Here is a 13,677-nt window from a genome sequence, read left to right as displayed (position 1 = left end):
TCAGATCCAAAAAACTCGTGTAAGAATGCATACATACATAGTTTTTGCGGCTATTTAGGTAGGTATGAAAATAAAATAAACACGACGCGACGTTGTCAATTTTTAAAGATATCATGTGGATTGAGGTTTGGCGATCTCAGAAGCCATGCTACTGAACCATTTCGGCCAATCCATTTATTTGGAAAAGTGTTGTAAAGGCCTGTATCTCCGTTAGTTTTGATATTTGGGAAAAGTGATAAATAAATAAAAACGCTTATTTTTTTTATCTTTATCTTCTGTTAAAAGGAAAAACTGAACTTAAAAATCACAAAAATAAATACGTTAATTTTAACTGATGGGAAAACTCTTCAAAGGTAATCATTTTCCCCAATACTTTTTTTTATCTCCCCTCATTATCAAGATAAAATTAAAAGTAGTTTTGAACAAATTTCACTATTTGGCACTGACCTAGTCGATTGAGTGATAAACACATTCCAAAAAGAACCGCAAAAAAGGTTCATAAGTTTTTGTATCTACGCCGAATTCTTAACGTCTGAAACGTTTACGATTATTGGTGGTTCATTTTTAAATTGTAACACAAGATTTAGTTATAAGGTAAGTTCATATTGTCAAGTAGTTTCATGTTAATAAAAAAGAACACATTAAGCAAACACAAAAAATATTTGACTGACTTTATTCATAAAAGGTGCTCAAAATAACCAGCATTATTGTCAAAACAACACTGCAACCGAGTACGCGTAGCAGTAAGTGAATCTCCGGCTCCTTTTTCTGAAAAATAATGTTACAAGGATCATTGCCATGTCATGAATTTTAAGGGGGGAAATGTAAGAATGAAAAAATGGTTTTCGAGGAAACTGGTACATGGAAAAAATGTTGCCCTTAACGAGATTTACCACCAGTTAAAATTAACGTACTTATTTCTGATACACCCTGTGTACAGCGTGTTAATTTTGAAAACGAACCACTCTTGATATTTCGGTCATATATTTACCGATCGAATATTTAAATATTTTCTATAAGGACGCATCTTAAAAGGGAGCACCGACATCTCAAGTTTTAATGGAGGAATTACACGGAAAGTAAGACTTTGTTAATTGCCAAAAACATTTGTTCGAATGTTTGAATGCTTGCAAAATGGACGAAATGAAAAGTCAGGGAATAAGAATTAGAATAGTATTATTTATTCACAATTTCTTTAAAAAATTGCCTTAAAAGCGATATTATTATCGTTAATACTAATGCAAAAATTTCCTAAATAATTAAATACAACTGAAGAAGTTTGTAAATCACTGGGGATATAAAAAATTACGCCCACTTCAGGCGCATTATACGAAAGAGTTTCTCGTATAGAAATCCCACCAAAATTACCCGATAAACCAAGCAAATTAGACAAAAATCATCACATTTACATGATAATTTGTGGTGGAACCCTGCTGCACGCCTTAAATTATTATTAATAAATTTTTGGACATTATTTTACATCATCAAACCATCCCCCTTAAAATTTGTTTAATGGGGAAATTAACACCCCCATAATTATTATAGTATAATAACAATGCAAATTTATACCCGCATCAATGTTTGTTTGGTAACTTGGCATATTTGGAACTGACGGAGAATAATTGAGAGACTTCGAAATGATGATGAATGAAGAAGAGATTTTTCTTACTTCATTCTGTTGCAAGAGATGAGAGTGAATTAGAGAGACAAAACGATACTCCTCTTGTGGTACCCTGATGTGTGTCAACAAAGGTAGGTATATCGAAACAATGTGTGAGTAAGACAAAAACTCCTTTTTGGTGATATAAAGCACTTAGGGAAGAATTACTTTATAGTTATGTAAGTACCTAGTTTAATTATTATTATTATATATCTAGCCCCTGGCAACAGGCCCCTTGCGACTGACATTGGGCCCTTTGCCTTTTAATTAATAATAATATAAAGATCAAATTGGAAACTTTTCAGAAGTTAATATTATAGTAGTATGTACATATGGTTCTCATAAGGGCGGGGGTTTTTGACAACAACCTAACGGTTAATTAAGAGTACTTGGCCCCAAATAATTATTTCATTTACTCACATTCAAGCAAATACGGTTTTGGGTGTGAAACGAAGGGATAAAAAGCGATCATAAGGTGCCAGAAAATAACTCACACTTCTCCTTTGAACAACATTGGCACGATTGCGAAAAACCCCTACCTCACTGCAAACTGCAAACGACCCTTTTAGGTACATGACAAACTCTCTAATTTATTCTAAGTTAAATAGATTGGCAGTAGTTAAATTTTCTGTAATAATGGCTCGATCGAGGGTGCTTGAAAATCCAGAGTTTAACCCTCGAGTGAAGCCAGTTGTTAAATAATGTCTTTCCATCAGCACTCTTTTACAACTACATTAGATTAATTAACAAGTATTTTACAAGGTTTCTTTAGAGGGGGTGCATACATATCACAAAACGTTGCTAGATCTAAATTATAACAATAAATAGTGCCTTATAGCTGTAGCTCAATGATAACATTTATTTATGTATATTATGTATTTGCTAACAAAAATATACCATAATATAATCAACGATATTTAGGGGATTTCACGAATAAATATAACAACAAATACGAACAGAATAGTGAGCTCATTAAGCAGCATTGAGTGAGCATGGAGAAGCAGGAATCCTGTTGGTAAGGCGTTGAGTCAATTCCTTGGCCGAAATACGCATTTTCTTGAGTTTCACTATAATTCCGAAACGACCCGAGAGGAGGAAACGGACCTCCCCAGGGCTAAATCGACTTACCTACTACCAAAATAACGCAATTTAAACTTCCTTAACTGATCACGCTCACTGACTTGGAAACATACAAAAAACTCTTTTAGAGAGTATTCAGTTTCTGCTAGCACCAGTCGTCTTCGTCGGAATCCGAATGACGAGACCTGTAGAAAGCGAAGCCAGAATTACCCTTCCAGAAAGAGTTTTTTCTATAAACCCTTTCTTACCTTGTGGGTTTTGGTTTGTAACCATTGGGCACAGGGCTGGGCAGCATCCTCCCACCTCTGCCCAACTGCACAGCCTGCTCGAAGCTCATGGGCGAAGCGGAATTGTCCCCTGTAAGCCTTCCGTGGGGATTGGCACCGCCTACTGATGCAGTCATGGGGGCTGCAGTCATCCCCAATTCCCTAAGGGGCTCCCTGTCCCTAGGGAAGCTGTGGGGGTAAGTGTGGGGGGTGGTGTGCGCCGAATGGGATTGCATCTGCACAAGTTGGTAATCATAAGTTTCGAGTTAGAGAACTTTTGCACACAACTCATTGACCATTTGAACTTTTTCTTGAGCACTTACATGAGTCGGACTGGCGTTAAGTTTCGGAAAATTGATGGTCCCCGGTTTCAGCTGCAACGTGGACGGTTTACTGGGTGTAGGAGGCAGCCTCCGCCCCTGACCCCTGCGACCGCCCAGCACTGGGTGACTGTGCTGCACGGCGCCCTGATGGGCGGCGCTGTGTTGCATCGGAATACCTACCACAGCACCGGCTGTAATGTTAAGAAAAGGCGGCTGGTGCTGTTAGTTTTTTGGATAGTGCACATTCAGGGGCAACTACAGTGTGGCAGGTGGCCTATGGGAGAAATACCTACTGACCTATAAACGGCGGACCCTGATGGTGGGGATGCGTGGGGTGAGTGGGGCTTGGCGACCGCGACCTTTGGCACAAACTGGTGGTGCCGTACGTTCCGCTCCTTCTCGAACACCTCAGGGGGCCGTAACGGGGATTGTGATGGCGCCCGAAGCCATTGGTGGGGGAGGGGGATCGTGCCGGGCTCGTGGAGGCCGACCAAGATCCTAGTGCAGAAAATTCTTAAGGACACCTTTACGAAAGGCTCAGATCCTGTATTTTATTCTAAGAAATAATGCAAGAAATCCGAAAAAGTTCAGTCTCCATGCTCCCTTAAATTGCTTTAAAAAAAAGAATTTCCAAAGCTCCGGTACCTCGATTAAGGTATCAGGATCCATTTCAGCAAGTTAGATTGAAAAACAGCTCCTTAAAAATTTCCAAAATGCGGGGAAATACAAAAAATGCCCCTATATGTAAAATTACTGTGTATGCTTATTTAAAACTTTCTTTTGACTTCTTGAAACTTTTCTAATGTTCTAGGTCTAGTAATATTTTAAAAATTTCTTCTGCACTCAAAAGTATGGGAAAATATTGCCAGTCTCAAAAAGTCAAAGAAATACAAAATATTCGAGACTTGCACAACCACTATAGACTGTAGAATTCTGTAACATCTTAAACAATTTCCCTGTCAGAACGCCCATGGCTTAATTGGAAAATTAAAAATTTTTGAGCTTAGGCAAAAGACCCATGTTCGGTATTTTTAAGGTGCGCAAACTAATTTTTTAAGGTTAATTTTTTTAAAATTCAAGAGCATTTCTTCCAAATTTTAGCATTGATACAAGTTTTTAGCCCATATGCTTCTGATTTAAACAGCATCGAATTACGAATTTTTGATATTATGCGTAAGACCAATAGCGGGTACTTCGTAAAAATACATAGGGGGATAACTTAAAAAACTCGAAAGGGGATAGAGAAGAGAAGATAATTAAACCATGTTACCTTGACTTAAACATTATAAGTAAAATCCTCTTATTGAGAAACATACCCTGAAACTCACCTCTCGGCAATCTCTTGGAAGAATGCCTTTGATGCTCGTTCTTCACAATCTCCACCACTGTGTCCGAGAACCCGATGTCGTGGTGCAATTGTCCGGGGTGACGTTTCCGAGGAGAAGGGCTGCGCTGTAGTGAGGGTGAGTTGCCTCTTCTGCAAAAACAATCTCTGAGACTCGCCCCTGCCGCTCAAAGGCATTTTACCTGATACTGGGACTTCGACGATGCGAGTTTCCATAACCAGAAGGATGCAGATGCTGCTGGTCCCCAGTGCTGTCACACGAAGGTCTCCGAGAACCCAGAACATCCGCCAGCTCCGTTATCTATCACAGAAGATTTGGACACGTCAAGGAGCCTCACTGACTCAGCGATACACAGATGATGAATTTATTAATTGAATGAAACACAAACTAAACTGTAGAACCTCATTCATAAGACAGACTCCTTGCATGTGCAACAAATCCTTAATTATGATTGAAAAAGACATGCAGAAAAGTTAGTAAACCCATGCAAGATAAGATGTTGTAAGTGAACGTTTTAGAGGGGCATTGCATACCCCTAGAGAGTTCGTGAGTAAGATATAAGAAGTAAGAATATCGATTACTAATTTGTGTATAATAGAGTTTGACAGAAATTCCACTTTTCAAGCATGCGCAGCCGTACTAATTGGATGCGTCAGTTTCATAATCTAATGTTTTAGTGTGTGGAGTGGTTGCATTCAGTCGTATTGCAGTGATATATTGATCACTACATTAGAGGAACTCACTGCAATACTACACTGACTTGGTTAGTTGGTTAAATAAAACACATTTAATACGGCACTGGCTATGCTTTTCACTAAGAGTACCTTCTATGACTTGTTCTAAGACTATAACATCAGTTTTCTGATGGATCTGTAAAAGAGTCACAACATGGAACATTTCGACTAAATCGGGTCGAATCTATTCAGCATTTAAACAGTCTAAAACTCTTATAAAATCTAATATTGCTCTCGGTCCTAAGCTAAATTAGAATCGTAAGTTTACCGTCAGATCTGAGTGGATGTTCACCTTTTTATTCCTGAAAACATAGAATTTTTATAATGAATTTACTAACCGGATTAAATTGAAAAGTCTCACCGTATGGATCGGTTCCTCCTAGTACTCCGCCTGGCCAAAGAAATCAAAGAGCTCTCTTCGTGATGGTGCTGGTCGGAGTGCTCTTGTCCTCCCATGAGGGGGGCCCCCTCGAGGCTCAAAGAGCCAGCCCTGGAGCCCCCCAGGTGCCCCGCCATCGTATCCATGAGACAATCGAAAAATGACGCTTTCTGTTTTCGAAACATTGAAGGTTGAATAGTAAACTTGCCGTATCGGGGGGTAAGGGGGCTTTTACTAATCAAAACTTCATTCTACCCTAAGGCGCATTAGTCAAAACAAGTTATTTCACTTGGGATTTACCGGAATGGTACAAAAGTATAGCTGTAGCCGTATTTACAAGGAAGTGGTGTTGGTTTGGTTTGAACTGTAGCAGCATCATGCAGAAAATACCCTATATATGTATGCTTCTATTGGCCTGAAACTGACGTCTTAAGTTCAGTCTTTACATGCCAATAAACGCCCTTTAAGTATTTTTTAAAAAAGAGAGAACTAGGAAAGATATTCTAAGTATTTACACATGCCTAAGCGGACTCTAAAAGAAGATTAAAGAGATGAGAAAGACGGCTAAAGGCATGCAAATACACTACCAAATATTAACCAGGACAAAGACATTGCGTGGGTATACAAGAGATCCTACAAGTCAAGAATTCCAAAATGTTGTACATAACAGAGAATATTTGACTGTTGCTGATGGTTCAAATAATTGTTTATTGGTCAATTTTAATCAGATCACTTGACTAATTGAATCCACTGACTTCCCAAGAAGAACTAGAATTAATGCAAAACCTATGGTGAGAGGACTAGGGTTACTCAAAAATATCAAAATAGTTGTTTACGTTTTTAAAAATATCACTCCTAGTACACTTCTTTTTTTGGCAGAGTGAATAAAAATGTTTTTGCATAAAGATAAGCTTATTGTACAACTCACCTTCCTTAAAAAATCAGTGATAAATGATAAATAGCTGAAATGCTACTAATTTCTAAATATCGTGATGTTACACTTAAAAAATCCGGTTGTTTAAACTCACCTACCCAGTACGTCACTGCTTTTCATTAGAATCAACAGAAGTTTTCTCGATCAAAGAGAATAATTATACCTACGTTTCATTAGAGAATCAATGACGTAGGTTCTAAAGAAGTAATGCTGAAAATTTTGATTCAAAAAATTTTTTACATCCTCTTGTTGAAAATGACCCACTTAGTATATTACAATTTTTAACTAGAGCGCACTGAATTTTGTCTGCTAAAAGAGGGAAATTGTTTTTTACCAAAAGAGAGTTCTAATTTCTAATTTTTAATAAAATAAATTAGTGATGCAGAATACGCAAATTTATTGACAAAAAATATATTTAAAACGTTGCACTGATAGCATTTGGCTGTACTGGGAAGCCTGTGTACGCCACTGTTTTAAATCTAAATGAACTGAAAACGTTCGGTCAAAAATGGCTAGTTGTCATCGGTCTTCAGTGGAAAATCAGTGGTGTAGCATAAGCAGATTCAACGCTACAAATTATAGAACACTTTTAATCAATCATTGAAGACTTTTCATTGGCCAATAAGCAAAACTTTTGAGGAAGAACTTCTACATGAAAAATCACCACTAAAAATCTATAGAGGAAACTAACAAAGTACCAAGAAAGACAAGTAAATATTGCGCAAAATCTAACACGAATATCAAAATCTAACTAACAAACAGGACACTGTACTATGAATGAGAATTTTGTTGATATTTCCTAAGGAAAAGTATCAAGATCTAATGGGTTTATACACGCATAAAACACCGGTCTGTGTGATAAAATAAAAGTGTTTTATACGAGTATAAAAATAATAAAAAAACAGTTATAAGAAACTCGTGAAAAGTGTGAATAATTAAATGTGATATTCAACAAATCATACTACCGCAATATTTGCAGATGGGCTATTTCCAAATCCCTGAAATGAAATAAACGTGACAGAAAAATCGAAATTGACACCACTGGATTTGTGTTCAGTGTGAAACTACATTCCATCTGTCTGTATTTGTGCGTCGTTTTCTCATTTATAATACTTTCGGTTCGGTAAGTTTCCAGATCAAAGAGAGTTTGATCTGAAAACTGTAAGGTAAAAACATCGATTCGAGCTGAAAAATCGGAAAGTACATTGACTACAAGAGAACCAAAGTAACGTTTCGGAAACAGTGAGCTAACACTAGGAGAGTGTAGGCTAAATTTTCACGATAGCTAAACTAGCCAGAATGTGGCTGAACACCCTAAAAACACAGCTCTGCCCTGCCTAGTCTAGCCATCGACATCTAACCACAGTTTCTATCGTTTCTTGGGTGGGTAAAAGGTGTTATGACCTATATATATATAAATCTCTCTCTCTTTCTCTTTCTTCCCCCTTCTCTCTCTCTCTCTCTCTCTCTTTCTCTCTCTGACAATTTCTGACCAATATTTAAAAAATAAGACACATAAAAAAATCGGGATCTTACCGGAATCCCCGTCGGTTCAATCTGGCCGAATCTGGTACTTCTCCAACTCTCCAAAATTAGTAACCCAGCGTACAATTTCCCCACGGTCAATTTCCCCATGTTCAAATCACTTCTTGGAGGCACAAGAATGTTCACCATATTCTTTGCCTGTAAGGGCCAAATGTTCTTTATGGTCTCTCGCAATTCATCATCAGCTTGATCCATTTCATCGGCTAAAATATCTTACAAATGAAGCACTTTTTGAGGGAGCAATATGAGACCTTGCCTGCTCTCATCTTAATGGCCAAATTTTCGCGAATAAGGGCGAATAGGGTGGTCGTAAAGTAGACTTTAAGCTCGTTGTCTACAGGCATGTTCATACGAATCAGCTTTTTGTAGGCGAGTCTATTTGGACACTTATTTCCGAATCCCAATGGAGGATCCATGTTCTTCAGCATGTCATACATATCGCCAAAGACGATTTTCCCCCTGAAACATATGCAATTTTGGAATTTTCAAAGCCAACTCGTATATAAAATTTTCTAGTAAAATGATTCCTTAGTACGCCCCTGAAAACCTCGATCCTCCTCTTATAAAGGAAAGAAAAATTAAATTTTATTTTAAGTTTATTCTCTTATGAGACATTTCTAGTCTTGTTTCAGAATTTGTAGATTTTTTTAAAATTTTGATACTTCAGCACATCAATGCAGACTCAAACCGAGAGAGAAATAACAAAAGTCATATCAGCTCATCTGTTTTCAATGGGATTTACTTGACGGAAACCAGAGACGTCTCTATAAGAATTGATGTCTTGTGGCAAAGCACTTCAAATGCTTAATTCAAGGTTTCAAAATTTTTTTAATTTCTTGATTTATTAACACGCCAATAAAAACCTCGGTTTTTTGAAGGAAAATGTTAATGAGTTGTTTAAAATTCCTGTACGTCAATGGCATTTAAATATTAAAAATAAGAGTCGCCTCTAGATGGGTTGATAACTTGCGGGAATGCACTTAAAATTTTTTAAGGGTTGAGGTGTTATAAAATTTCTCAATATCTTAGCATACCAATGAAAACCCCCACTTGGGCTGTAGAGGAGAAGGGACAGGTTTTTAAATTATCATTATTTAATTTCGAGTGACATATAAAAAAAACTAAGAGCGTCTCTGCGAGGGTTTCAAGATTTTTTTGTTACTTAATTTATCAGCACGTCGATAAAGAACTCGAATATGGAGAGACATTTTTAATAAAATCCTCGAACTGTCGAGTTTCAATGGCACATAAATAGTAGATATGAGGATTGTTAAATGGCGCCATCATTCCTACTACTGTTTTTCCAGGGTTTCTAAAATTAGTAACTCATTATATATTATCTGACTGACAAATACTTACGTGGCATTAGGGTCGTACTCAGCCCAAATGCGCACAAATTCATCCAAATGATGGGCGCCAAGAATGGAAGAATCTCTGGTAAGGTAATCGAAGTTGTCCATGATGACTGCGACGAATAAATTCAACATCTGTTTTAAGAATTTTAATTACGAAAAGAGACTCTTTTATGGGTCTAAAACTCGCCAGAAATGAGCAGAAGAAAATAAAGGAGACAAAGTACATGTAGGCTAGATTGGAACCGCACTCCTTTCCCTCTTTGCCGGTATTAGGGTCACATTCCTGGCCTTTAACACAGGACAACATGATTCCAGGCCAATTCTCCCCAGTTGCGCACCTGCATTTAACCTTTAATATCCTTAAAATGCAACGTTAAGTCAATTAACAACCTGAACAAAAGCATCAGGCCTTGGATAAAATTCCGGAAGTTGTTATGCCTGGTTATGGATTCGCTTGGAAGGTTTATGTTTCCGAAAACCTGGAAATTAGCAAAAAAAAATATCTCGGTAGCTGAGTTTTTGACGTCACGCACCTGCATCCCAATGATGGCGTAAATGAAGAACAACATGGCGATGAGAAGACAAACATATGGAAGAGCTTTAAAGCTCTGGACAAAGGTCCAAAGCAGGATCCTGATGGTGTAACCTTGACGTAGCAGTTTGATCAATCTGGCAGCGCGAAAAAGACGTAGGAAACCCACATTGATGAAGTTGTCCTGAAAGGTTCATCACATGTTTTTAATTCTTGAAAATGCTCTTTGCGAACTCGATTTTTCATTTAACATAATTTTGATTTTAAAATTTTTCTCACTGACAATAGTAAGAAAGGAAGTTTAATAGAATCCTAAACACTAGTATATATTATACGAATTTGCAGAACTAGCAGCTGCAGCTATGTCATGTAATTTAGCTGCTACCACAATGATATCAATTTATACTTTGGAAAACTGACTAAAATCTTTGTTTTACGCTACTAAACTAAGATCTGTTGGTTTATCTACTATTTTTTGGTCGACTGTATGTACATTAAATGTGTGTTTTATTCATAATAAACTATAATTAACTATTTTTCTCTATGCATCATTATTGATGTTACAAAATTGGCAACCAGCTATATATTAAATAGGCGGATGAGAGCGTCACACCATCTATCCGTGGAGCTCTAAATTGTACTTTTTAAATTACATTTATGAAGTCTTTTATCGTTTTTAATTGAAAAATTGGGACTTCTAGGAATTATACTAATGCAGTCGACAGAAAAATGTTATAGTTAAATGTTATTTACTGAACAACACAAAATTAGTCATAAAGTAGTAGAATGTATCACCGTTTCTACTCTAGTCTACTCTAGGTTCTACTCTACTTTAGTAAATAGAAAAGAAAATGAACTGAAACGTTGAATGTTGTATTTACAAAAAAAATTAAGTGTACAAAGTGTTTTGGTGTGGTTCAGTGTTCATTTCAAGTGAGTTTTATACTTACCAAAACACTCGTGAACCTCCTCAAATTTTTCAAACTGAACTCGAAATCGGGCATGCGCATGCATTCTTTTCAGGAAGAAATTACCACGATTTTCAGAAATTTAAAACTTTCCAAATTTGTTCTTAATTATAATATGGCTCAGCACCAACTTAAGGCTGAATCTCAAACCATACTATAAGTAATTAAATCAAAAGAAACAACAAACCTTCAACCACTTTCCAATAAGGGCGGGCACATCTAGCTCTCTTGTCTAAAAAAGAATTAAAAAAACGTTTTATCTACAGTCAATAGGTGTCGCTACCAGACAGTTAGTGCCATGCATGCCAACAAACTAACCTTCATGTACTAGTACTCTAAAAGGAGTTGCAATCAATATGTTATCAGAGTTCTGGCCCAAAAATGATAGTACTAAATGTCGGGATCTGTTCAAAATCTCTATTATAAGGGAGTTTAGTTGGTCACTAATGTATTGACAAAGACAATCCATCACGTTTTTTAACATAACAAATTTCAACACATGTTGTTACTGGCAAGGAAGTGCCGATCTTTGAAGTATTGGATTGTCTTTGGTCCTAGAGAAGGAGCTATGGTTACAACTAAAGAAGAGAGAAATACCGTTAGTGAGAAAGTTTTCATAGAGATTGTTAAAATTAGACAATTCCATGTAAATTTCATATATATATATATATATAAAATAAATAAAACTGAACAAATGGTATTGTTGACGTACCCTGTCTTTCGTCATTCTCTCTGCTCGTTCCTTGAAGTAAAACAGACATTTAGTAACAATTACACACATATCGGAGTTAGATAGGTATAACATAATATTACAATGGATCAAAAATTGAGCTCAATCAATTTTCAATCCACCATAAAAACACATAAAACAAAATAATAACATTTGTGCAAATAATGTCATTAACAAATTTCCATGGGCATTCCAAATGCATTATTGGGTCAACTTTGTTACCATTTAATTGATTCTTAATTTTTAAAAAATTTCATTTGATGGTAACAAAGTCTAATATGGGACATTGCGCTGTTGCCATATTTTGCGATTAAGTGGGTGCGCGACGCTGCCGTGAGTGCTCGCCTTGCTGCCAAATGCTATATCACAAAAATCACATTTGTACCTTCCATATCAGTCGCCCGTAAATCTGTCAATGGTGCCATAATTGGTGTCAAATTGTGGCGTTTTTGTAAAAACAATTAAAGAGAACAGGTTTGAATATTTTATATACAGGAAATGTTTGTTCAGGCAATGATACTTACGCCAAACTCCACCACCATGGCGTCCACGATACTTCCAATTACCGTCACAAAGTCGAAGGTGTTCCATGGGTCCTTGAAGAAGTTCTAGATCAAACCAGAATAAATATCAATTGTTGTCATCTGAAATTGTCTTTGACCATAAAGCAACAGATGGCGACAGTGGAAAATGTCATGCGATCTGTCACTTGCACAGTCAAAGTTGTCACAAATGAAGCCTGCCCTGTACCATTAACTGGGTTGCAGAAACATTGGGGCTAGTACTACCCTCACCTTTGTCATGTTGCAGTTTTGGTTATTGTTTCGAAGATGCTTCAATACAGAGTGAACCAACAAATATGATAAATATGATTGAGAAAGTTATTTTTTCCAATTATCTACTGTATGAGAAGCTGTCATTTGGTTCACTCGGCGTATTAAACAAAATAAAGCAAAACCAACTTTCTTTGTTCGAGTCACAAAAAAGATCTTGCTGAGAAATATCCTCTACAAATTTTATGGTGTAGGGCAATAGGTTTTGTGAAACATTTTGTTACAATTAAAATCGAACCCGTCAAAGGCGTATCAAGAAGCTGACATTCTGTTTTAATTTTCAAGTTTTTAATCTTGTCGGAGACGTCTCTGATCTTTATATTCTTATTTTTTTTAATCTTAAAAACTGATGTTACCAGTGACATCCCTTGAAGTTGAGAATTTTGAAAAATCTCTAAGCTTTCATGTGTAAGATATACCGTGTTTTAATTTGCCAACCCCTTCAGAGGCGATACTTATTTTTGATATTGTAGCAGCATCTATTTTCAAGTGTTTAGTAATTTTCATTTAAAAGTGGCGTCCAGTAGTAGCGTATCAAGAAATCGAAATTTTTTAAAACTTATTAAACTCCTGACAAAGGATTTTTTAATTTATACTCCTTGGAGACGCCCCTGATTCTCGTCAGTTGAAATATCAAATTCAATTTTATGTGCCTTAGACAATTTATGAGATGAAAATCGAAGGTTTTAGTGGTATATAGAAACATAAAGAATTTTATAAAAATAGTAAAATATCAGAACAATTCTTAAAATTGTTTTTTTTTTACTTATTAACCATCTTGGAAATGCCTCTGATTTTTTATAATTAAACATATTGCTAAAGGTTCTATATTTTCTTATTTTGAAATTCAAATTTTCAATGTCGTTTCTTAAATTCAACAATTTTCAAACATGGCGCAATTTTCAAGTGAAGAACATTATGTGTTAATTTGTGAAATTCTTTAGAGACGCCCTTGACTTTTGTACAATTACGAACAAGCTTCTTTCAAAATC

The 13,677-nt window shown here is 36.4% G+C and overlaps 1 protein-coding gene across 2 annotated transcripts in view; it reads right to left on the bottom strand.

Moving 5' to 3' along the window:
* Positions 1 to 1,793: 1,793 nt before the first annotated feature.
* Positions 1,794 to 13,677, bottom strand: part of cac (cacophony) — a 37,170-nt gene continuing 25,286 nt past the window's right edge. Inside the window, exons 23-38 of one of the 2 annotated variants that reach the window (XM_066395170.1) lie at positions 12,377 to 12,460; positions 11,835 to 11,864; positions 11,310 to 11,354; positions 10,156 to 10,338; positions 10,013 to 10,101; positions 9,810 to 9,960; positions 9,627 to 9,754; positions 8,524 to 8,726; positions 8,259 to 8,470; positions 7,688 to 7,720; positions 4,857 to 4,975; positions 4,658 to 4,806; positions 3,627 to 3,827; positions 3,330 to 3,520; positions 2,989 to 3,242; positions 1,794 to 2,925 (exon numbers count right to left, since the gene is read on the bottom strand). In XM_066395170.1, coding sequence (XP_066251267.1) covers positions 2,886 to 2,925; positions 2,989 to 3,242; positions 3,330 to 3,520; positions 3,627 to 3,827; positions 4,658 to 4,806; positions 4,857 to 4,975; positions 7,688 to 7,720; positions 8,259 to 8,470; positions 8,524 to 8,726; positions 9,627 to 9,754; positions 9,810 to 9,960; positions 10,013 to 10,101; positions 10,156 to 10,338; positions 11,310 to 11,354; positions 11,835 to 11,864; positions 12,377 to 12,460 — 2,112 coding nt within the window. In that variant the 3' untranslated portion in view covers positions 1,794 to 2,885. The remainder of the gene's footprint in view (positions 2,926 to 2,988; positions 3,243 to 3,329; positions 3,521 to 3,626; positions 3,828 to 4,657; positions 4,807 to 4,856; positions 4,976 to 7,687; positions 7,721 to 8,258; positions 8,471 to 8,523; positions 8,727 to 9,626; positions 9,755 to 9,809; positions 9,961 to 10,012; positions 10,102 to 10,155; positions 10,339 to 11,309; positions 11,355 to 11,834; positions 11,865 to 12,376; positions 12,461 to 13,677) is intronic. The other variant, XM_066395171.1, reaches the window with a different exon arrangement.

The sequence above is a fragment of the Euwallacea similis genome, chromosome 11 (genome assembly GCF_039881205.1).
Source record: "Euwallacea similis isolate ESF13 chromosome 11, ESF131.1, whole genome shotgun sequence".
Lineage (NCBI taxonomy): Eukaryota > Metazoa > Arthropoda > Insecta > Coleoptera > Curculionidae > Euwallacea > Euwallacea similis.
Note: the sequence above shows the minus strand (reverse complement) of the source record. Positions and strands in the feature narration are given on the sequence as shown.